General features: G+C 50.6%; 11 protein-coding genes across 11 annotated transcripts; 3 read left to right on the top strand and 8 right to left on the bottom strand.

The window, feature by feature from the left end:
* Nucleotides 1-1,364: 1,364 nt before the first annotated feature.
* Nucleotides 1,365-1,796, bottom strand: SERLADRAFT_375338 (uncharacterized protein; the record flags this gene model as incomplete). Its single annotated transcript, XM_007311986.1, has 1 exon — nucleotides 1,365-1,796. The coding sequence occupies one exon, from the start codon at nucleotides 1,789-1,791 to the stop codon at nucleotides 1,420-1,422; it is 372 nt and encodes a 123-aa protein (XP_007312048.1).
* A 303-nt stretch (nucleotides 1,797-2,099) lies between these two features.
* On the bottom strand, nucleotides 2,100-4,744 carry SERLADRAFT_344737 (glycosyltransferase family 39 protein; the record flags this gene model as incomplete). The annotated part of the gene is made up of 8 exons (XM_007311985.1): nucleotides 2,100-2,425; nucleotides 2,482-2,629; nucleotides 2,690-2,847; nucleotides 2,903-3,397; nucleotides 3,454-3,549; nucleotides 3,602-4,203; nucleotides 4,255-4,407; nucleotides 4,461-4,744. 8 exons carry the CDS (start codon nucleotides 4,742-4,744, stop codon nucleotides 2,100-2,102), a joined length of 2,262 nt encoding a protein of 753 aa, XP_007312047.1.
* Nucleotides 4,745-4,945: 201 nt separating this feature from the next.
* On the bottom strand, nucleotides 4,946-7,201 carry SERLADRAFT_454468 (uncharacterized protein; the record flags this gene model as incomplete). Its single annotated transcript, XM_007311984.1, has 10 exons — nucleotides 4,946-5,126; nucleotides 5,182-5,293; nucleotides 5,349-5,709; nucleotides 5,760-6,017; nucleotides 6,071-6,159; nucleotides 6,220-6,297; nucleotides 6,350-6,425; nucleotides 6,481-6,607; nucleotides 6,673-7,070; nucleotides 7,134-7,201. The coding sequence occupies 10 exons, from the start codon at nucleotides 7,158-7,160 to the stop codon at nucleotides 5,078-5,080; spliced, it is 1,575 nt and encodes a 524-aa protein (XP_007312046.1).
* A 114-nt stretch (nucleotides 7,202-7,315) lies between these two features.
* Nucleotides 7,316-8,852, bottom strand: SERLADRAFT_454467 (uncharacterized protein; the record flags this gene model as incomplete). The annotated part of the gene is made up of 5 exons (XM_007311983.1): nucleotides 7,316-7,680; nucleotides 7,733-8,045; nucleotides 8,098-8,451; nucleotides 8,503-8,608; nucleotides 8,663-8,852. 4 exons carry the CDS (start codon nucleotides 8,570-8,572, stop codon nucleotides 7,374-7,376), a joined length of 1,044 nt encoding a protein of 347 aa, XP_007312045.1.
* Nucleotides 8,853-9,733: 881 nt separating this feature from the next.
* Nucleotides 9,734-10,156, top strand: SERLADRAFT_454466 (uncharacterized protein; the record flags this gene model as incomplete). The annotated part of the gene is made up of 1 exon (XM_007311982.1): nucleotides 9,734-10,156. One exon carries the CDS (start codon nucleotides 9,806-9,808, stop codon nucleotides 10,076-10,078), a length of 273 nt encoding a protein of 90 aa, XP_007312044.1.
* Nucleotides 10,157-11,466: 1,310 nt separating this feature from the next.
* Nucleotides 11,467-11,791, bottom strand: SERLADRAFT_454465 (uncharacterized protein; the record flags this gene model as incomplete). Its single annotated transcript, XM_007311981.1, has 1 exon — nucleotides 11,467-11,791. A coding segment is annotated over one exon (210 nt), but the record flags the coding sequence as incomplete, so codon positions are not given.
* A 2-nt stretch (nucleotides 11,792-11,793) lies between these two features.
* Nucleotides 11,794-12,308, bottom strand: SERLADRAFT_375326 (uncharacterized protein; the record flags this gene model as incomplete). The annotated part of the gene is made up of 2 exons (XM_007311980.1): nucleotides 11,794-11,917; nucleotides 11,974-12,308. Coding segments are annotated over 2 exons (257 nt in total), but the record flags the coding sequence as incomplete, so codon positions are not given.
* Nucleotides 12,309-17,359: 5,051 nt separating this feature from the next.
* SERLADRAFT_454458 (uncharacterized protein) lies at nucleotides 17,360-18,323 on the bottom strand (the record flags this gene model as incomplete). The annotated part of the gene is made up of 6 exons (XM_007311979.1): nucleotides 17,360-17,455; nucleotides 17,504-17,599; nucleotides 17,649-17,797; nucleotides 17,849-18,030; nucleotides 18,082-18,216; nucleotides 18,274-18,323. The coding sequence occupies 6 exons, from the start codon at nucleotides 18,293-18,295 to the stop codon at nucleotides 17,422-17,424; spliced, it is 618 nt and encodes a 205-aa protein (XP_007312041.1).
* Nucleotides 18,324-18,672: 349 nt separating this feature from the next.
* On the top strand, nucleotides 18,673-19,668 carry SERLADRAFT_431629 (uncharacterized protein; the record flags this gene model as incomplete). Its single annotated transcript, XM_007311978.1, has 3 exons — nucleotides 18,673-18,839; nucleotides 18,929-19,379; nucleotides 19,468-19,668. The coding sequence occupies 3 exons, from the start codon at nucleotides 18,673-18,675 to the stop codon at nucleotides 19,666-19,668; spliced, it is 819 nt and encodes a 272-aa protein (XP_007312040.1).
* Nucleotides 19,669-19,887: 219 nt separating this feature from the next.
* Nucleotides 19,888-22,238, bottom strand: SERLADRAFT_364388 (uncharacterized protein; the record flags this gene model as incomplete). The annotated part of the gene is made up of 4 exons (XM_007311977.1): nucleotides 19,888-20,951; nucleotides 21,023-21,120; nucleotides 21,178-21,374; nucleotides 21,432-22,238. The coding sequence occupies 4 exons, from the start codon at nucleotides 22,236-22,238 to the stop codon at nucleotides 19,888-19,890; spliced, it is 2,166 nt and encodes a 721-aa protein (XP_007312039.1).
* Nucleotides 22,239-22,513: 275 nt separating this feature from the next.
* Nucleotides 22,514-23,038, top strand: SERLADRAFT_342924 (uncharacterized protein; the record flags this gene model as incomplete). The annotated part of the gene is made up of 2 exons (XM_007311976.1): nucleotides 22,514-22,884; nucleotides 22,933-23,038. Coding segments are annotated over 2 exons (477 nt in total), but the record flags the coding sequence as incomplete, so codon positions are not given.
* Between the last annotated feature and the right edge of the window lie 53 nt (nucleotides 23,039-23,091).

The raw sequence follows: 23,091 nt of genomic DNA, 5'->3' as shown, positions 1-23,091 counted from the left end.
GGTGCTGATCAGCCACAAGTTCGAAAAAGGCAATATTAATTACTATTCCACGTGGCACTGTGCCTGTTTGGCACAAAGGCGAGTCTTTTTGAATATTTGCTTCGTTTTTGACACCTGTCCATGCTACCAATCAAATTTGGTGCATGACATGACAAAACCGGATAAACCCAGTCTCTGCCAAAGCAGCCATTGTTCTCCATGGAGCATAGCCACCACTCCATGAAGTCACCATTGTTCTCCTAGGAGCACAATTGTACTCCTAGGAGTCATTATACTGTAGCAAGTAGCACCTCCGACTATAAGTAGTAGGGGGTTTAGTATAGGAATACCTCAGTTGTTTCTATAGCCTCTTGGGCAGCGGCTGAGTTTCACTTGGTTTTATTAGGTTATGAGCCCTGGTGCGCAAAAGCTACACAGGAAATAATTCTTATTTGAAACGGCAACCTCGGAACCATGACCACAGCACACGTTACATCCGCATGTCCAGTTCTCACTGGACCCAACAATTTTCAGATATGGAAACTCTGGATCATCTCAAAGCTACGTTGGAAAAAAGTTCTCACACAATTCCTTGGGACAGAAGCTTATGCATCTGTCACACATTGGCTCAACCATAAAAAAATCAATTCTATCAATATCTCAGAAACAGCTACTCTATACTTCCGATACCACCCAGATACCTTTGGTCTATAGACCTTGGCATTTTTGCTGTCCATAAATGACTTTGACACAACATTGTACTAAGCTAGGCTTGAATTGTTTGGTAGACCTTTCACCAAGTGCTCATTGGGCTTATTACTAATATATGACCAATGTATTTCATCCAACATGACTGAAGTGTGAGTCAAATATAGCGGTGTAAAATCAGACATGAATTCAGAAGAAAACGGAGCGGACATCAAAATACATTAAAAGGTATGACTAAAAGGTCCTTTGAAAACACTGAGGACATTATGGAAATGGAAACCTGGATCCTACAGGTCCAGGAATAATCCTTTCTGAACATTCTCCATAGACTTCTACTCATTTACTACAGTGAGAATATCACAACCATGCCACCGAACTTTGGCATCCCTACTCATGTCCATGTTTGGTAAGACTCTGTATCACCCTTGTCACCCTCCTGGGTAGTGGCTTTACCTTGGCAGAGGAGGTGCATTCCAAGCTGTACCCTATCACAATTGTCATGTCCCTGAAGAGCGGAAGGATGGTTTTGTCCACAATGGTAAACTTGATATTAGACCATACCTTGTCAGGTGATTGTCCACTTCAGCAAATTGGATTGTATTGAGATCTCAGAGCAATGTTTCTATTAAATTTGAAACTTTGTATCATGTCCTTAGGAGGATCTGTGCGTGCCTCATGAAAGCCAGTAAATTAAATTATCCACACCCTGAAAACAAATTATGTACACCGCGATTATGTCTCATCTCGTGCCTCGGGATACAATTCATGTGCGACTTGATCAGCTATAGCTTCCTCATGATCCAAAGGTCCTTCAGGTTGTTTTCGGTGTGCCTCCTCCACCTCCTGCTTATCTTTTTCACCCTCCATCGTTTTCGCAGTCTGACTATCAGGCTCTTTCACAGGCTCTCCCACCACTTCACCCGCCTCTCTCGTCTTCTCTTCACCACTACCAACAACTGCCGAAGGCTCAGCGCTCACCACACTCACTTCCTTCAAGTCCTCCTCCGCAACCAGTGCGGAAGCGGTGTCCTGACTTTTGATCTCCTTCTGATTACCCTGGGCGAATATATCTCGGCCTGGCTCTGCTAAACCGACTTGCACCATCGTGCTGTCTCCAGCAGCAGGAGGGGGAGCGTCAGCGTTCTGTGCGAGTTTGTCTTCCACGATAATGGGTGCACGGCCTCCGGGCTCACCACCAATAGTGGCTACAGGAGTGGATTTATTGGGAGTGGGAACGCCAACGCCAGAGTATTGAGAATACTACAATGAGAAAGGCACGTTATCAGAACGCCCAGCTGAAAAGCTCGGGAGCAAGCATAACTCACATTATCTAACATCTCGTTACTATGAGGGTCGTGGAATGACAACGTCAGCAAGGCGTAGATCACATTTCCAAGGGCAGGGTGAGGGGCTTACCAAGAGAAATCCCAAGTCTTTAGCCATGTGGCGCTGTTACACTTTGATTTTGTCCAGGGGTTACCGTACGTCAACGGGCTGAATTTCGAGAAACTTAATATGGCCACGATAGCTAGGACTGCAGCTATCTGTAGTCGGACTCGGGGTCGCAGAGCGGAAGTCAACAGATCGAATACGGCACAGCTGAGGAGGATTGCGAAATATAGCGCAGGGAAATAATGGTGCAAAAAAAGTTGTCGACCCATCAAGAAAAAGGGGAAGTAGTGCAGACACCACCCAACGAACAGAAACCCACAGAGGGAGTCGTACTTGACGACTTTGGCTACACAAGCGTTTCAGCATGAAATCTATATCGAAGTCAAGAGGAAGAGAAATCACTGTTTTCAAAGTCTCTGTAGCCTCTCTTGGCGCGGAGAATCAAGAATCCTCGTACAACAATATATGCAATTACTGCAGCCGTACTCAACCACCATACAAATGGATTACCGATTAGGTATATTTGACGGTGGTCCTTCACCCAAAAATTCTGGCGTTATATGCGATGGTTAGACCCGTCAAAGTAAACATTGGCTAAAAGGTGACTCACGATACCACGACGAAGACGAGGCCATGTGTGGGGGCGAGAGTCATATTGATGACGATCCGTCAGTCCGGCATTCGTGGTCCACATCACCCGTTGCAACTCGAAGAATTTGGATAAAAATCCAGGTAGTTTATAATTCACCCTCGGTGCATCAGCAGGTACTACAGGCAAGAGTGATGAATCTTCATGACAATAAAGCAAAATACTCGCACTCACATTGTGAATGGATGTTTGTCTCAATATACCACAGAGAGTTCGCTTTCACTGCGTTCTTGTTACATGTAACTTCTTGCTGCTCAAAGCCCCACTCGGGCAGCTTGACTTTGTGCGAGAAAAGGTAACAACCAGTCATGAGATGCCTCAACTTGAAGTGTGTACGCAGTGTCCTGACTCGCTTGCTCGACTCCTTGTCACTTCGATCTCCGCTTTCTATTTCAATCACCCAGTCGTCATTCAGGTCACCCACATATCCCGCCACACCATAACCAGATACCTCATTCTGGAAATCGACATCTGATACAGGTGGACGAACTTCATGAGAGTGTAGACCTTTATCGGTGGAGATATGACGTAGTTTGATGCGCGAGTTGTGCTTGATGTACTCGAGCGGAGAGTTTTCCCAATCGTATTGTGGATAGTCGTCAACGGTAGCATTCATAATGCGCCAGATATTGTTGTCGTCGCGGTGAGGATAAAGCGTGATTTGTTGTTCTAAAAAGGGGGGTTTAGTGAGATGTCAGAAACGAAGTAGGCGAGCTACAACTCACGTCCACTTCCACCGGGATAATTATGAGGGTGTGAGTGCAAATATCCACCCTGAGTGTTCAAATGACGAATAGCAACTTCAGATCCTAACGCGACATCTAGGGAGCACATCAGGCACAACTATCATAGAACAAATAGCGAGCAACCAACCTGCAAAAGTATCCTTCATGCCGCGTCCACCAAGAGTCTGTTGGAACTCGGAGCTCATAAACCCATCTCCCTCCCCAGAGCTCCCGAGTATCAAAAAGTGGATCTCGAACATAGCCATGTAAAACAGAAGTGGGACCACAATGAGACAGAGAGCCCTTGCAAAGAAGTGTTTCATCCATAACCGCGCAGATACTCGTAGATCACCGAGAAGCATCCACAACTGAAATACTGTACAGACACCAACAGTAGCGATGGTGAATAGCCCAACCCACTTACAAGACACCACTGCACCGAGTGATAGACCTGTGAGGACGAGCCATGTCCACCAACTTTCGGTGAATGGTTCCTGCTTATCTTCGTTAGTGAAGCCGACGAAAAAGAAGGTTGTGAGAGCGGTGAAAAACACGAGAGGAGAGTCGAGGAGAATATGGCGGGACTGCGTTATTAGACCATTTTCGAACGTGATGAAGAGGGACGCAAGGAGCGCAGTCGTAGCGCGACAATCGAGTGCACGAAGGGTAAGGTAGGAGAGAGGTACGGTTGCGATGCCCAATGTTGCCGGAACCATACGCATAGCGACATATGGAACATGATTGTAAATTCTATGAAGCCCGCGTCAGCTACAACATGGCGACAACGAACAAAATGCTCACTTTCCAATCTCCTCAAACCCAAAGTCGCCATCGAACCCAAAGATAAAAGCAGCCGCGGTAATCAAGAGCTTGGCTAATGGCGGATGCACGTCCACAAAATAGCGTGTTTTGATATACCTCGCAGCAAACTTCCCAAAGTGTACCTCATCAAAACTGCAAGGAAAACATGAGACCCTTTATGATCTATAGCAAAACGTGATACGCACACTACACTATTGGGTTTTGACAGACGAAAGAGCCGAACACCCGATGCAACAAGGAGTATCAGTGCCAAAAGCTTCCATTCTCCAGATGATATTCTTAGGCCTCCTAGTGTATATTGGCCTCTCCGACCAGGTGCATAACCCTTTGAAGCCGCCTCTCGCCGTTCGTCTGCGCTCAGATTATCTTGTCGTAAAACAGGAGGATATTTGTGAGAAGGCAAGACACTGTCATGTGGAAACCGTGGTGGCGGAGATGCTGGCCTGCGTGCTCTGACGCTGCCAGACATGGCGGCAAAGAATATAAGAAAAAGGTTAAAGAATGTCTAGAAAACGAAGAGATACAATACGGTTAAACACAGAATAATGCGAGAATGTCGAGGGCGGCGTATCGAATAATGGTGTTGGGTGAAGACCTCTAATGGTTGCGCGACGTGTCCAGAGTTCAGCCACTTTCCATCACTACTGCGCTCAGCTCAAAATAGCTAACACAGGAAATAAGACAGGAGGAAACAGGGATCACTACACGGCCAATTTACAGATGCCATGCCAAGATGCGATAACAGCAAAGATATTATATTGTGAGGATACTATCTATTCTTACTTCCATCCTGATGCTTTTTTTACGCTCCTTCACGTCTGCGAGGTGTAGACCGAAGGATGTCGTCCACCCTGAAAGACGCTTTTTCAGCAACCACGAATAATTGAACAAATGAGTGAAACTTACCTGATAATCATCTCTGCAGCTTCACTGGCACTAATCACAACCTGTCTTTTCAATTTATAACTCTCAGTAACGCCCAGTGTCTTCATCGAGCCAATAGAGCCTTCTTCCATGTCTGTAGTACTATTAGCACATGCTCCACGTGAAAGTGATGCACATCAGCAACTCACCTAGTCCGGCATCCGCTTGGCCTTCGTAATGTGCAGCCCTTAGCCTAGACACAAGGTCTGAAGAATCATAACCGGCATTGTCCGCCAGGATGGTCGCTATTTGCCTGAGCGCACGACCAAATGCTTCTGCAGCGATTGCCTTCTTCCCCTTAATCTTACGTGCCTCCTCTTCTACAGCACAGCTCATCAACATCTCCGAACACCCCCCACCAAGCACAATGCGCGTCTCCTTTACAGTTTGGGAAAGGACCGAGAGTGCGTCGTGGAGCGACCGCTCGGCTTCATCTACCATTTGGTTCGTTGATCCTCGCAGGACAACCGTGCACGCCTCGCCAGCAGCAACTCCAGAGAATTTGATGAGCTATGCAATGAGATGAGTACAAGCATTGTAACCTCGATGCAGTTTCAAACCTTGTCCTCGCCGATCATGATTTCTTCGATCAATTCACAATGACCAAGCTTCACGAGATCAGGCCTCTCAAATGTACTGGCAATCTCACCGCCTGTTACTAATGAGAGTCGCTCCACGCCTTCAAAGTCGGCATGTTCAATAACCAAGATTCCCTTCTCTGTAAGCAGAGACTCGGGGTAGTTATAGATAAGCTGTCGGTTGACAAAGCAGTTGATGCCGTGAGATGCAATGGCTTCGACCTTGGCCTTCATTTTTTCCTATTAGTGGGGTTAACAAAACAAGAAACGATGATAATTGACATGGGCAATACCCGCTCCGCTCGCTCAAGTTCAGCAAGCTTGCCAGTCCCATCGACTTTTATATGAGCACCAAAGATTTTGATCTTATCGGTGTCCATGGCTGAATGCAATTTTTTTTAACCTAAATCCTTACTAGGACTGTCCACTTTAAGCCACTTACAAGTATTTGCAATAAGAAGGTTAACATTTTCTAGTCGTTTGGGCGAGTTGGTAGCAATAGTTTTATCCAAGATGAAACCTAATTATCATTAGTCTTTATTGTCATCAGTGGAGAAAATGCAAACACTTACCTTCATCTAGATATGAATCTGTGAGCTTACCACCCACTTTTTTGATAACTTGGATATGTTCAAGATCCGTAGATCCCTGAAAGATACAAGTCAGCGTTACATTGACTGGTATGGGATTGAATGAGACTTGCCTTCAATCGAAGAACGGCATCCACGGCAAGATTAGCAAAATATTCTTTATCTTGAGAGAGTACTTTCGACGATAACGTTGTCCGGGCGATATTGAACAAATCCTGACGGAACTGCGTCACATCCGATCTAAACGTAGGTCAGAACAAGTCAGAACAAAGATACAGTCTCCAGAAAAAATGGCAAACACTCACGCGTGATCAATAGCAGCTTTCTCAAGTGCGCCCAATGCAGCCCGACTCGCGATCCTGTATCCCTCCACGATCGTCTGTGGATGTATCTTCTGCGCGATCAGCTTCTCCGCCTCTCTCAGCAGCTCAGACGCCAACACGCAGACACTCGTCGTGCCATCGCCTACTTCATCGTCTTGCACTTTGGAGATATTGACAAGGATCTTGGCAGCAGCGTTATCTAACTGGATCGCTTTGAGGATCGTAGCGCCGTCGTTGGTCACGTTGATGTCCCCCGTAGAGCCTGATTGAAGGATCTTGTTCATCCCTTTGGGGCCCAGCGTTGATTTGACGAGGTCGCCCAATGCAACAGCTCCGACGAAGGAGGAGAGACGCGCATTTTCTGCTTTCTCCTCGGTTGCCTAGTCATGAGGGTAATCCAGATCATTATATATATATATTTCATTCAGAATGAAAATACACACCTCTTCACCAAAAATTTGCATAGACATGGTGGCTGGTCGTAAGGTCAATCCGGGTTCACTGGAGTCTGCCAGAAACTCGACGCGTGCAAAAGGATTATACGATCACGTAAGTTAGGGTTAAGGTCATATCTAGTGGCACAAGCTTACCCCTCAAATATCTCAACTTCTACGCACTGCCGTGACCCAAGAATCATTACTTATCATTGAGATATATAGATACAATAGTATATGTAAGAAAGTCTATTGGCCGTTCAGATCAGTAGTATTCCACACCGCCTTTGGTAACTCGTCCACTCCAACCAAAGGCATCTGATTCGCCTGCGGGTTCATATACACGTCGTAATTCTGTTTAGACATGAGCTTTTGCCGCGTGGTCACAACAGTAGCAGTCGGCGTAGATGTTGGCTTCGTCAGCGAGAGACATTGTGCGCTTTGTGCAGGTGTTGACGTAGGTGTCTGGGATATCTCGGCTTGCGTACGGTTAGCACCTGAGGGGAAAGCAAAGCCGTAGTACCCTGGGCAGTTTGCTGTGGGGAAACGATATGCTCTGTAGTGAAACGTAAATACAGATATCACTACCACATTATCAAGACACTCACAAGTAGACACTTCTCAGGAATGGAAGGCCGAGGTCAACATCTGGGATGTTTACTGGTTGCGTCCTGTTGGTGATTCCGACGTTGCAGAATCCAACACGAGACTCGCCAGTTGGACGAAGTAAATTGTTTGGCGAGTCCATCCTATAGTCGACGCCATTGATAGTAGCAGTGAGGGCAACGTAAGGCGTTGTCTCATTGCATTGATACGAAATTACTCCGACGTCTGGATTATAACTGATCGTCTCCAGAGGGCCCGTGAACCCGTCCTCCACCATATATTGCCACGTATTTGGAACAGCTACAGCAAAAAATACTGCAGCAGCTCGTCAGGTTATGTTAATAGTGAAGACAGAGAGCCAACTCACGGGAATTGACAGAGGCTGATAAATTGTTTCCCCATGGTAAAAACGATCCATTGTATCCCTTAATACCATCCAACTTAAATACGTTGGGGAAGTCCCAGCTGTTGACTGGCGTCTCCATCTCTACCCAATTGATTTCGCCTTCATAGTCAGCCGGATCGAGAGCACCTATCGTCATCTTGGGATTCTTCGGGTCGAAACGCATACCGACAACAGGGTTCAGTAATTGGTTGCTTTGTAACAATTGCGATAAGATGTGCTGAGATTGTTCAGTCGTATTTACTGGGCTCATCATCACACCGAAATGACCGTTGAAGAGGCTCAAACCGAACGACGGGGACATGCTTTCCATCAAAGCTTCACGTCTATGTCAATAAAAGTAAGAGCAGCGCTGACCTCTTTCCTCACCGAATTTTTCGTTAGGGAGATTGAGAAGGCCACCAAAGCTGACTGTGTCGTTCACCTCGATACCACTCATAGTAGCGTCCGAGTTGGGCCAGGGAGTATTGGATGGCTGCATAGCAAAGGTAATCGGTAAAGAGTTGACTATCTACGCAGACATGCTTACCTGGAAAGTAGTAGAGAGTGATGCGTCGAAGAAAGAATTTCCAGCGCACAAGACGCAATCATAGGAGAACGCGGCGAAAAGGTCGCCAGACAGGTTGATCGTGAGGTTCACTTCCTGTGGTGGTGTACCAAGTAGCGTAGGCAGTGTACCATAATTCCAACCATCGTCTGAAAGGGCATTTGGTACTGATATTGGAAGACTGGTCCATGCTACTCAAATGTCAGACATGTAGGTATGGGAGAAGCTTCAAAGCTTACAGCGTTGCTGAGCCAGTACCGCAAAGGAGCTGAAAAGAAGGTAGGAAACGAATGTAACAATATGACGCATCTTCTAGATGGGCGAGCGAGGAAGGGCTACGTGTCGAACTTGGGAGGCAGACCTGTGAGTCACTCGATGAGACTGTCGAGAAAGAGGATTTGCGCAGACTGATACACGCCGTGATCCTCACGGTTTGACAGAGCCTCGAGGTAGGCATTACCCTGCACGTCATAATATATAAACTACCCAAAAAAACGGATGCTTGGCATCTCGGTCGATTTTGACGATGGAAACGGTCGAACAGAAATCATGCCAGTTCCGTGACGTTGAGTAGTGCCGCCTACTTGAGTTGACACATAATTTTACAACTAGAGTCCAAGAATGTGAGAGTTTTGCTCAACCTCAAACAAAGAGTGACAAAAGGTTGCCGGCACATCACAAACCTCGACTGCATTGATGCGTGAATGAGGACTTCTCTGGCGATAGACGCCGTCGGTTTCGCTCTTTTAAACGTGCTGTTCCTGACCTTTCATTGAATCGGATAAATCCCAAGCAAGGGTCGAGAAACAAAGAAGGCTAAATGACAAGTGGTCAATGTTCTAACAAGCGTCTGATAGTCATGTGACCATAATATAAATCTCATTGTTATTTCCTCCAGGGAGGTGCCAGTGTCTCAAACATTAGTACAGCGTGCCAAGGTTTCAATGGGTTCGTATCAGATCATCTCTACTTCCAGAGTAACTACTGAAGTTTTTCTGACAGGACCAAGCAATGTCTACTCTTTGTTTTGGGGTCTCCACCCATCCTACTAAACCATATTTGGCACTTAATCTATGGGCGCGCAAAGAGATCTCTTGGAATGTGCTACCCTGAGTCCGCGGTTCGATGACTCTGAGAAACTTGAAATCACTCCGTCGACCTCTGTTTTCAGCACGGCATCGTGACAAGAAAGGCACCTTTCGACCTGTTATTCTGCCTTCTACCTCTGTCGCTCTTTTGTCATGCCTGCTTCCGAATCTTCTTCGTTTTATACATCGGTCGATAAATTCGAGCTGCAACCACTACACTATTCTACTACTCAGACGTCTCCCAAGTCAGCTGAAACCCCCTCTCATACGGTTCCTGAACTGCCCTACTCCGGTAGTACAACTAGCGTAGGTTTCGACGCTCCAGGCCACAGACCAAGCAATAGCCTCTCACTTACTCCTTTGCGATCACGCATGTTTGAACAAGCTCACGATAAAAGCAAAGGAGACTCCTTTTTAAGTTCTACTCTCGAACTTCTTCAAGCGCTTATTTTGCCTGTGGTCGCAATCGCCTATTTGTCCTTTTGTTACTCCGTTCATGATCATGTGGTCCCTCTCAATACCTATGGTTTGTACGAGATCACACCACAGCACTTGGGTAAGTCTTGTGTCACCTACTCTACCTCGTTCGTAACGACAATTCGACCCAAGCTGCAATCAAGGGTGGCATCACCTCTATTAGCATCCTGATAATCACCATAGCCTTGTATCCCCTGACGACTCTACTGCAAGATCTAAAGGCAAGATAGATGTCGATCTTTCATTCTATGTATTCTACTGATCGCGATCATTAGAGCGAGGAATTTTTCCGTACACTTTCGCGCAGTGATCGTGGCGTTCCATTGCCTGTCCTCAATAACATCTCCAGCCCATCCTTTGGACAGATTCAATCCATAAAAGCTGTCTTTGGCCGCCACTGCTCTCCCTATTTCACGGCTGCTATAGTGTCTGGTTTTCTTGCTATGGCTACTTCCACCCTAGCTCCAGCAGCCTGTGAGTCCACTGCTAGTCAGTAGTTGATACATGCATTTCTCATTGGATACAAAGTGAACATTCAAAGTGTTCTGTCTGATGGTGGTATCATGGCATTCGCTGTTGGTGCCGTCCCTGCGCAATCCATATGGAAGTTAGTAAGAGACTCACCCCGTATAATCAATTCAATGCTGACTTCTGCTTTCAGTATGTCTAGCAGCATTGGACCGGTATATGGCTCTAGTGCATCTTCGCACTCCGACCAAGCTGCAGCTGTGTTGTGGGCAGAGATGGAACTAGGAGTGCAATATTCCTTCAGTGCAGCGAATGCGACAGACTCTGGTACAGCCTACGTCGTCCCAACGCCGCTACAGTTGTCGACATCTACAAGTGCACGCTGGCTTTCCGATATTATCATTCTACAGCCGTCGTGTAACTGGGCCTCAACGAATATATCTCAAGGCGTCAACCTTGGTACAAACTTCAGTGATGCATCGTCCAGTCTCAACTCCTCGTCGCTCGACGTGAACTTGGTTGACTTTGGCTTGGATATCACCGTTCAGCTTAACGATTTTTGTAAGTTGCCCTTCGTCTGTGCATACATGAACAGTTTATCGAAGCTTCGTTTTCTCAGCAATGAGTGAAACAACCTACATCGGCATCATGGATCCCACGATGTACGTCTCCAACCACACCACCCATGCACCCCCCACCGACGGTTCATCAACCTGGTTCTTTGCTCAATGCACGTCAGGCTGCCCTATGTACCTGAGCACGGAAAGCTACGTGTGGCTTAATTACACCAACATCCCATCCTCCTCCCTCGTTGCCACAGATCAGACCTGGGAGATGGCGTTCCTCACATGCAAGCCGAACGCCGCCATCGAGACGCGAGAGGTGCGCAACGATGGGCGCGGCATATTGACTGTCCAGCCATTGAGCGACGGACAACGGCTGACTCGCCAAGGAAACCTTCATCCCGTCCAGACATCTGCGCTTTTCTCCGTTGCAATGATGTCCATCACCTCGAATTCAGGACCGAGTGCATCCATTTCATCCGCCTCGCTGGGATCAAATACGCAGCTCGATTTCCTCTTTGGCGAACGAGAAATAGCTAACATTCCTACGGGTGGTGCCGGTTCGATCACCAACATCACAGCTTTACCCTTGGCTAACCTCACAGAGACATACACCCGCATGCTGCAATCAGTCGCGAAATGTACGTTTATTCATGTGTCTTTTGATTTTGAAAGGGGGCTGAGATGAGTTTTGCAGCGTACACGTCGGGAACTCTAGGAACTGCATATGTGCCCGGCCGCTTGTCGAACCCCATAGTCGTGTTCACCTCGTCCCTGCCCCATGTCATCGTGTCTACCTTGTTGTTCACAGTTCTCTCCGCCGTCATCATCTGGTCACATTTCCGCTCAGGCAAAGGACAAGAATTTACCCTTGTTAACATCGCCGCTGCCGTGCACGGTTCAGAGCTCCCTTCACAGTTCAACCAGATGAAAAATGATTTACCCGAAGAGCCAACATCTCACAGTGATGACAAGAGCGTCCAAGAGGAGGTAGTCAAGATGATGGGGAACAGACGTATATTCATTCAAAAGCAAGTCGATGGCAATGCAGTGCTCCGTGTACATTAGCTAGACTTACTCCTCTAGACTCTTTGTTTGTGGACCATGTTGGATATAATTTGCACGGGCGAAAGATGCTAAACCAAATAAATAAGATAAACTCTACAGATACAAAGAAATAAAAGAAATATGATTTCAAGCAAGGATTCAAGAAAGATTAATAACGTGCTGCATATATTCATCCAAAGTCTGCAAGGGATTCGTCGTGAGACAAAAGTGCAGCGCAGCTAACAGGAAGAATCCTACCTTATCCATTTCCTCCAACTGCTTGCACGTATCAGCATAGACGTCACGTATTTCAGGATGGAGATTGTGCATGTCGATGGGCCGACCAAATAGGTATTCGTCTATAGGATGAATCGGGGGCTCAGGGATTATCGGAGGCATTCCCCCAAGTTCGAGTATAGTCAACATATGCGAGACACCAAAGTCATCATCGGTAAGATACGGAAGGTTGTTTTTGGGGCTGGTGCTATTAGTAGTGGGAATGCTGTCCTCCACTAGTGGGCTTCCAGTTGGACTAGTTAGCTGAGCCATAGGGGTAGCATACGTCGATAAATCCGACATGACAGATGCAATAGAAGGGTGGCGATTGCTAAGGGACGACGAAGCCCCAGATTTAGAAGTGGGAGTAGTAGTCCGAGGCCTGATGTTATTCGAAGCTGCTCCGTTCGGAGTTGGAGTCCTCGATCCCGATATCGACATCGACATCGACAAAGGAGAAGTCACACGCTGCATTCCAGTAAGGCTACCAGCAGTTGGCGTCGGCGTTCTAGCATCAGGAAGCGCCCCTTCATCTCCAGAATATTCGGACGACGAAGCTGACCCGCCCGAATCAAGGCTGTCAGACTGACTGTGAGACTGAATCGGGACCAACTGGGCGTTCATCCTGCCATCTTTGATTTTGCTCAGGACGCGATCGATCTTTTCGTTCAGTCCATCTTTATTACGGGAAAGTGCACCTTCAAGAAGGTCATTTTTGTGCGCAGGATTGTTGTTGTCCCGCCATTCTCGTTCGATGATCTCGCTGATATCGTACGATTCACCATCCTGGACATAGGAGTATCGCATTCTATCCCCAGAATCGAAACGAGAGCTGCGAATGATCGCGTTTCCATGAAGTACGATGTCAACCCCCCGAACCGAGTTGGCTTGAGCTGATAAAATGGCGCGCTGGTTAGCTCGCGAGGCGGCACGCTGAGCGGCGATGATTTCTCGTCCGGAAAGCTGCCTTGGCTTGGTGGAATCCTCTTGACCGGGATTGTCGGAGCTGGCACTCGAGCCTGATATCGATTCACGCAAATGCTGCAGAGCGATTTCATCCAGAGGAGCCGACATACGATGACGCGAGGAAGAGGTACGATAAGAAATGGAACGGCGAAGGATGAACACAGGGTCATCAGGGTGGATATCCTCCATACTGCCCAAAAGCTGGGCAGAGTCAATCGAGCGCCGCTTGGTGTCTTGATTTCGACGATCCACGGCCCGATATATCGGAGGACGGGGGAAGCCCTCGATAACTTTGCTTGAAGGCGATAGCTCACGCTCTACAGATAAAAAAAGAAAACTATCAGCTAAATGGTCAAGGCTGAGAACAACTCGATGGTATCAACCTTGGCCTCCGGCATCAACCGCCAGCCCATAGCGCACTCTACTCGTACTTCGTCGTTTTGTAAGCTTATCCTCAACCTCGTCACCGCCATCAACAACTCCCTCCAGTATACCGAATCGCTCCAGCCCGAGCTCAATAACTTCGGCAACGGTCACATTCTTGGGGAAGACGAATACTTTTCGGCGCAAACTTTGCGAAACACCAGAAGAGATGGAAGAGTGGGATTGTGTTCGATCACGAAGGGTATTTTTGAACACGATTGCCTCTGTTAGGGGGTCGAAGACCATGTTATCAGGAAGGTCATCAGGGTATATAACGAGTTGCAATGCGAATTTATAGGAGGGAGAGCTGAAGCGCTCGGGGGTAACATTACTTCCACTACTAATGGAGATATTGACGGAAGACGTCTTGGATCCGTCCATCGTATCGATAGATATATCGGCGAGCAAAGTTTCGTCACCTTCATCATTAGCAAAGCTGTCGTCCTTGCCGTCTTCACGCTTTCTATTCAAATAAAACTTGACGGCAGAGTCATCAGTGAAGTCGTTCATAGGAAGCTTTTTGATAGCAGGGTGCATTGACAAGTTGCTAGCCACGGAGCTGATACTGCCCACACTACTCCTCTTGACCTTGGGCAACTCCATTGCAGCCTCGACTAGCGTCTCGAAGACACCAAGAGGCTGTTCAGCGGGGAGAAGAACGGCAGAAGACCCTTCGACTTGCTTGACCGTCAAGTAGTAGTCGTTTTCATCCTCGCCAGCTGGAAGTCGGAACCGTTGGATTGCCTGCCTTACCAGATCGGAAGACGTGGTAGACGTATTGAGAAGCACGGTCTTAAATGTCGCCTCCGTCTGCAAGTTCTTGCCAGCAAACACACGAATGACACTTAATTCAGGGACTCCAACGCCCTGGCCGTCAACTGCCGTCGGGGATAACACAAGGGATCCAGGACGAGGTCTAGTAGAAGGCAAGCCCAGACCCAAACCAGACGCCGAGCTCACAGAAGTACCATATGACGCAGAACCAGGCAAAACTGCCATAGCAGATTGCAGCCCATACGACGGCTGCACCTCTGGAGGTGAAGCAGGCGAGCGGTTGAGATACTGCTGGTACAACGCTTGCTGCTGCTGGTCGCGCTGGCGCAACTGCGAAGCATGCTGCGAGACCTGCGGGTCACGTTGTGGAGGTGTTTGCGGGGTCTGCAGAGGTTGCGAGGCCTGTTGCTGCTGTGGCCGTATGGTATTCTTGGATTCGGTGGAAGTGCGTAGTATAGCTTGCTGCTGCTGCTGCTGCAAAGCAGACGCGGTGACAGGAGAGAGTACAGTTTCTGGCGGAGCAATTGAATGTTGATTGCTTGACCGGCCAGACTCCTCGGAACCGCGGCCTGCATCAGTACTGTTGCTGCCCTCCGTCGATCGGTCAGACATCTTGTCCTTGCTCTTGTCCTTCCTCCTCCCAAACAACCCGCCAAATACACCCTTCTTCTTCTTTTCCTTCTCCTTGTCTCTGCTCTCCTCGTCCGTATCGCGCTCCTTGCGCAATTTTCCACCACCCGACATGGAACTGGCCTTTGTATTCGTAGTCGAAACCAGGGGTGCGGGTGCTGCCTTGTCTTTGCCCTTCACCTTCTTCCTAGCTGCATCCTCCAAAGCCTCGATTTCTTCCCTAGTACGTTTGCGGTCCTCTTCCTGCTTCTGCATGATAGCACTTGGCAAAAGGGGTCCGTTGGTGCTTTGAGTCTGAGCTTGGGGCTCTACAGAGGGCGTGTCCCGGGCTATCGAGGGCGTGACGGTCAACTTCTTGGTTTCAGTAACCTCCGCAGGATCGATACCCTTCGCCTTGCTGGGTGATGTTGGAGAAGTCTGCCTCGCACCATCCGTGACAGGTGCCAGACGCTCGCGCGAAGTCTGCTGACGCAAGGGCTGCTGCACCTGGCCCTGCTGTTGTTGCTGTTGCTGTTGCTGCTGCTGCGCGATAATCTGTTGCTGCTCAAGTTGTTGCTGACGTTGCTGAGCAAGGATCATCTCCTGCTGCTGTTGCTGCATCTGTGCCTGCGTCACATTTTGCTGCTTTTCAGTCCCAGCACCCGATTTCACCGCGTCCGGAGTCATGAGTGCCTGCATGTCCTTCCGTATCTGAGCATTGCGCGCCTGCATATCCTCAGCCACGCCATCGTCCCAGCTCATCCCATCATCCGGCTCCATAGACATGCCATCCGCCTCATTTTGCACCTGCTGCTGCTGCTGGAGCTGTTGCTGCTCGTCCGCCAGCTCGGGGTCCTCATCCTCATACGCCCCGTCGTCCCACTCCACGTCCTCCTCTTCCTCGTCCTCTTCGTTCCACACTGCTGGGGGGTATCGGTGGACGGAGAGCGCGGGGGTGAAGGCGACGCCTTTGCTCTGCGAGGACCGGGTGCGCATGTCGATTCCGTTGGACTGGTTTCCTGGGGTTGGGGAGGGCGTGTTGGGGTTGTTAGAGCCGGCGCGAGAAGACAGGTTATTGCGCACGCGTTCGACGTCTTCCTGTAGTTCTTGAGGCGTAGCATGAGCGAGCTAGAAAAAGAAAAAGAAAAAAAAAATTGTATTAGTTTACTATACCCAAAACTCACTTGCGCAAACACGACTCTGGTTGAGAAAAAGGGCGACTCACATCGACATTGCGGTGCTTGTTAAGCCTCGCGAGACGCTCGAACGGTGTCTCGATGTTTTCCGCTGGGATATAGCCGACCTCCTGGGTCTTGAGCACGCGCACGAGCCACCAGTAGCTATTACTGTCGTCCATCAAGAACAAGCTGTCGCCCTTGACGACATTTGCCTGTCCCTCGACGGTCGCTGCAAAGCTGTGGAGGGAATACACAAGGTCAAAGTCGATGGATTCGTTGGGTATGGAGAGGGAGGACGAGCCGTCGTCGTCGTCTGCGTAGCCGACCTCGCGCTCGTCGCCGTCCGAGTCGTCCTCGAGCACGGAATGCTCCTCGTCAGAGGCCCCGCCATAGCTGCTGGCTGCATCGGCGTGAGCGTGCAATTGGGCGTGGTCGTCAGTGGTGGTCACGATTTGGTCCCGCAAATCAAAGGTGTCCTGGCGGTGTGGTCTTCTGACCATCTCTTCGACGTGCAAAGACATGGGTGATATTAGCGGACTGGGCCTTTTAGCGGGACTTTATAAAAAAAATGGATGAAGATGGGGGGGTGTGTTGTGAAATTAGGGCTGATGTAGGTAATGGGGAAGAAGGAGAGAGGGGGATATGATAAGGAAAGACAAGATAATGGAAAGGAATAAGTCTACAAAATATGTGCAGAGACCGATGCAGGTTTGGCCAATGTTCGTTGTAGGTGGCAATTTGATGCAAAGCTTGCAGGTGGCAACGTTGCGACAAGCGCTCATAAAAATTACCGAAATCTCACTCTCACATTCACACCCAACATATCATTATCGTAAATAGTCATCACAAAGATCATCATAGCTGCCTAGCACTCAACACATCGAATAAGGCGAGTATTTCCAGTATCTAGCACAGCTCAGTGATGGTCAGTAAGGTGATATCCCGTGTACGCACCCGTAGTGTCTGACAGCGAGCACGTATGGTATCACAATGGATCTAAGCACCCAGGGCATCTGAGGCCACGAGTCCTTGAACTCCGGTGCAGTATGACTGCCGTTTCTTGAGTGTCTTGTACGCACAATGTCAGCCAACCACATACCTCATCATGAACGGGACGAGTATGAACGGATCGCCATTCGCCTTTGCATAGCTGTCCAGTGTCTCGTTGAGCTCCTCCATTTCTTCAAATGGCATGACCTTCAAGTTGGCAGGTTGGACATGCTCGAGTTCTTCGTCCATATGTCGGAACTTGCGATACAGTTATGACCATATGCAAAGGAGCGAGACAGCGACACTCACGAGGGGCTCACGGAAAGCCTGCATCATACCCTTCAGCTTTTCGGCGTCAAACATGGAGGTATCAGTCTGTGCAGACTGGATGTACGGGATTATCTCGTCGAGGCCAGCATGTACGACCTTGTGCTGCTCCAACTCAGTCGAGAAATCCACCCTGCCCTCGAGTCTAGGAAACACAATGGTCTCTGCGCGAGTTAGGTTGGACATGGGGATGAATAGAGAGCGAAAGGAAATACCTTCAGTATCGTGGTGCTCTGCGATAGCGAAGGCCCATGCAGCGCAATAGCCCATAAAGTTGGCCAAGTCATTCGTGGGCGGGTTGTCCAGTCTGGAGAAAATGCTGTCGTACCCGGCCTTGAATGTGTCGTGGGCTGCAATGCAGAACGGTCAGCACCCATTGTTCGTATGGTAAGGCAGCTCCAGCACACCGCGGGCCATGTTGTAGTGCATTATCTCGTAGGGGTCTGTTGGGAACTCCATGCTCTCCGTCTTCGCGATAACGTCTGGAACTGCTGGTGTATATGAGTGAACTCGAACATTGTCATTTGCAGTGTGTTATGTTAAATAGCTGTGCTCCCTGCGTCGCAAAGGAGATCAATGTGGATATCAGGTAATAACCGCAATATGCAGTGGCACAACCCGCTTCGACGCTTTGACCTCTACCACCATCACAACAACACAAGAAAAAGCGACAATAGCAGCCAAAGCAACAGCAAAAGGCCCCAATCCCAGAAAATGAAACCGAAACCAGACCCTATACCAAGCATGAAGCTATTATCGATAGCCTTCTAGCCTGTTCTCCTCATGGCCTGCACGAGGCCAAAGCGATGTACGTCTTGCCAAAGCACTCCCCGCTTAGCCCCCCTCCATTCCCTCAAAGCCGTAAGCTCAGCTCCCACAAACCCATCCGAACTGCCAAAGAAAGCCCAGAGAAAACACAGACCAAAAACGTGAAGTATCACAAGAATACAAACACATGCATCACCTCATCATCGTAAGCCTCCTCTTTCCCCATCTTTCATACCATAACATCACTCACCTTTATAACCTGTCACAGCACCTCCACTGCCATCTCTCAAAAAGACCAGGCACGAGCGTCCTCCTCGCCCTCCTCCTCGCCACATCCCCCTACACCCTCCCAAACGCACTCAAACTCCTCGCCTCATCCCGCCCATGGCCCAACCTCCTCGCCTGGCTTCCCCACTTCCGAGCCCAGAAAAACAAGTCACAGTATGACACGTACGCCACTCGCGAGGACGAAGATCGTTACTGGCGCTCCGCCGCCCGCTCCCGTCGTCGCCTTGCCGCCTCCGACGCGCACTTGGGTGGCAACACCCCGACGGTGAAGAGGGGAGAGGGAGGGAACGACGCATCGACATTGACGTCGACGCCCGTACCCCTCGTCGCATACTACACCCCCCGCCTCCTCCCGTCCTACCGCGACACCGAGGGCGAAACCGACCTAGAGGCCGAACCCTTCCACATCCCCGCGCGCACGTTCTGCAAATGGCACCGCATGGTGTTCCCCGGTCCCGTGAGTCTCGTTTCTCCTTTGCGTTACTCTGTTTCGTACGTACGATTAGACATGTCAATACTGACACCCACCCTCTACCCCCTCACAGCATCACCCCACTCTGAGCGAAGCCCCAGAGCTAATGAAGAGATTCAGCCATCGCGATCTCCAAGAGATCCAACGCATCTCCCACCTCCAAGCCGATTCTGACGTGTTCCAACGCCGCCTCCCTTGGACGCCTCGTTACCGAACCGTCTGGAACAACTGGCTCGACTCCAAAGGGCCCGACATCGCCATCGTATTCGAATAACCGCCTCGAGCCGACTCGAAGCACCATACTTATCATGATCAGCCATATCTGACACTCGAACTTTGTTCTCGAACGCTTTCCTCTATCGCGCTATCGTTATCGCTATCGTAGACACACCATACCCTTGTCATCATATCTCTTATACATATACGTATTCTGTACCCCACACCTAATCTGTATTCTGTATATGCACCTGTACAATCTCACTCTTCCTCCCGCTCACATCTGTCCCTTGCGCATCAAATTCCTCCTCACCCGCCTCCTCTCCGCCCCAACACCCTCTCCCTTGCCCCACTGCAAGTACGGCACCTTGCCCCTCTCATACCCCGCCACCCCCCCCTCCCCACCCTCGCTTCTAAAATCCAACATGCCCCAAACAGGCACCTCCATCTCCCCCTTCACCACCACCCGACACCGCCCCAGCACGCTCGGGTCGAGGGGCGTGAGGACGTGCAGGTGCGGTGAGGAGGGCGAGACGCCCCGGATGAGCGCTAGGCCGTGGCATGTCGATGTGGTCGGCAAGGGTGGGGGGCTGCCCTGGACGTATGGCATCGTCCGATTCGGGAACGACGTCGTATGAGCGAGACCACCCTCGCCCTCCCCTTCCCAACTCACCAACCCCACCACAGCGCCATTCACCACACGCTCCACCTCCCCATTCACCACATCCTCGCTCCCCGCACCGACCAAGGCGACACGATCGAACGCGACGCTCCAATCGACCTCGTACGGGTATTGCGCGCAGAGCGGGAGAGACGTGTTCCACGACGTCGCCGACACCTCGCGCAGGGGCCGCGGGAGAGGGAACACGGCGTGGAAGTAGGAGAGGATCGACATGTTGCGCTGGTCGATCGCGTTGAACTGGGCAGATGCGGATGCGGACGGAGACGAGGACATGGACTCCAATGCATGGTACCTCGCCTCCGCACCCGCCCCCCGCTGTGACACCGGCGGGACGGCATCCACCGTCTGCCACGCACCATCCTCAATCTCAAACACGTCCGTCGCTTCCACCATTTCCTCAATCTTCACATTCAAATCCGCTCCCAGCCCCTTCGTCCAGCCCATCGTATTCACAACAAGGGGTATCACGTCCGCGATCCGCCTATCCTCCTCGCGTTCGTCGTGCTCTTCTGCGTCAAGCAGGGGATACTGGACGTCGAGGCGGTAGGCGTCGAGGAGGGATCGGATGGCGGAGAGGTAGTGGGAGGGGGAGGAGCGTGGAGAGGTTGAGCCGATGTAGTGCGCGAGGTGGGGGAGAGTGGGATGGGTGAAGGGTGGTCCTGAGTATATGTCCTTATATTAGCAGCTACTCGTGTAAAAAAAAAATCCAAATCTCATTATCTCCACGCACCGAAGACAGGCTGTTCAATGATATTAAGAGCCACCATTCCACCTGGCGTGAACTCTGACTGACCGAGATCGCATTCGAGGAATGCCACCTTTTGAAAGCTGAGGTGGTGTGAGTTTTAGAACGAGCGAATGTGAGTAAGGAAGCACTTTGCTCACGTTGATAGTAGACGGTTGAGCAGCGTCCTAGCAAACGTGCTTTTCCCAGATTTTTTTGGGCCTTTGACGATACACACCACAGGGGTCTCGCTGGCGATATCTAGGCTTTTGGTGGGATCAGGACACACAGAGCCCAACGCCATCTCCCAAGACGCAGGCACCACAAACGGGTGTACGTCTTTGAAAGCGTGCGTGAGCTGGAACATGATAAGTTTTTATCGATTTGTAGGATGAAAAGATGGAACGAAACTTACGATATGGACTCCAGGAAGATCGAGACTCGTCGAAGAGCTAGCGTGCCATCGTGAGGGCTGGAAGACGTGTTCGAACACTCTGCACACGCGACCGAGGTGTTCTACACCCGTGACGAGCCTCTGAAGGACGACGACGGCCGTTCCCTCGCCCGAAACAGCGCGTATGCGCTCGGGAAGGACGATCGTGGTGTCCTGTGCGTCCTCGCTGGCTTGAGCGCACTGGAGGACGGGCACGGGTGAAGAACGAGGAGCGAAGACGCGGTGGGCGACGTGTGAAGGGCGGAGGGTGAGTCCGGATAGGGAGGCAGAGCCGTGGATGACTGAGAGCATGTATGCACCGACGAGGGCGAGCGTCTCTCCCTGCTCTACGACCAGCGCCATCGCATGCCCCTCGCTCGTGTGTGACAGCCGCAGAGCGAGGACCTCGTCGGGCGTGATGGCGAATGCATTCATGCCCGCCAGGGGAGAGAACGTGGAGAGCACGGCTCGTTCTTGTTTTTGGTTGGCGGCGGGGACGAGCAGGGCATCGTCCTCACCGTGCTCGTCGTCGTCGTCGTCTGACGAATCTGCGAGGGGAACGCTCGGCGACCACGCCCGTTTTCTCTGTGGGCCCTCTTCATCGCCGGCGCCGCTCTCCTCCTCATCGTCCTCGTCGTCGTCCACATCGACCATAACGACATCCTTCTGCCCGCTAAACTCGTCTTCAGCTGTGAAATACCGCGCAGGCCTCGTCACGGCAGGCCCCTCGCGATGCTTCACCTTCTTCCTCTTGCTCTTCCTCGCCGCGCTCGCCGCTGCGCCCTGCATGCTCTGCTTTCTCTTCGGCGGCGGGGGGCTGTCATGTTTTGTGGGCTCTGGTGTCGGCGGTGGGGACGAGGGGAGTGGTGTTGTGTTTGCTGAGCCCAGTCGTGCTTTGCGTGCTGCAAACGCGCTGAGCATGGCTGCAGCGGAATAACGCTGCTTTTTTTCAGACTCAGATCTATCGTGATAACATTCTCAGTGCTACACAATCTCAGTACTACCCGCCATCGCCATCGATGTCGACGACGACGACGACGACAGCAGCGAGCTCATCGCACGCCCCATCCTCCACCTCCGTCCTCTTCGCCCGCGGCATCATCGCCCGCCTCCAAACCTGGCCCGCCCTCCGCATCGCCGTCCACCAAAACTGGGGCGGCCCCCACTCCCTCGCAAAGCAGCGCTGGCTCGCCTCCCTCCTCGTCGACGCCTTCGAAGACCCCTCCCCCTCCCCCACCACCCCCGACGCGCTCTACGTCGAGGAGATGCTCCTCCAGGTCATGGACGACGAGTTCGAGGCGAACCTCGAGGACGGGAGCGCGGAGGAGGTGGCGAGGGATGTGGTCAGGCTGTGGGAGGAGGTGGGCAGGGGGGAGGGGGGGCTGGTGGGTGTGTTTGAGGAGAGGGCGGAGAGGATGGAGGGCAAGGTGCCTCAGTATGAGGAGGGCGCGGGGAGTGGGAGTGATTGGGAGGACGACGGTAGCGGTGAGGACGACGAAGGCGACGACGACGACGACGCACCACAGCTCGTGGAAAGACCACCAAAGCAGGAACCAGAAGTCGACGAGGACGGGTTCACGACTGTAAAAAAGGGACGAAGATGAAATATAATCTATCATAGACCTTATTCGCTCCCACTTTG

The sequence above is a fragment of the Serpula lacrymans genome, assembly GCF_000218685.1.
Source record: "Serpula lacrymans var. lacrymans S7.9 unplaced genomic scaffold SERLAscaffold_1, whole genome shotgun sequence".
Taxonomy (NCBI): domain Eukaryota; kingdom Fungi; phylum Basidiomycota; class Agaricomycetes; order Boletales; family Serpulaceae; genus Serpula; species Serpula lacrymans.
Note: the sequence above shows the minus strand (reverse complement) of the source record. Positions and strands in the feature narration are given on the sequence as shown.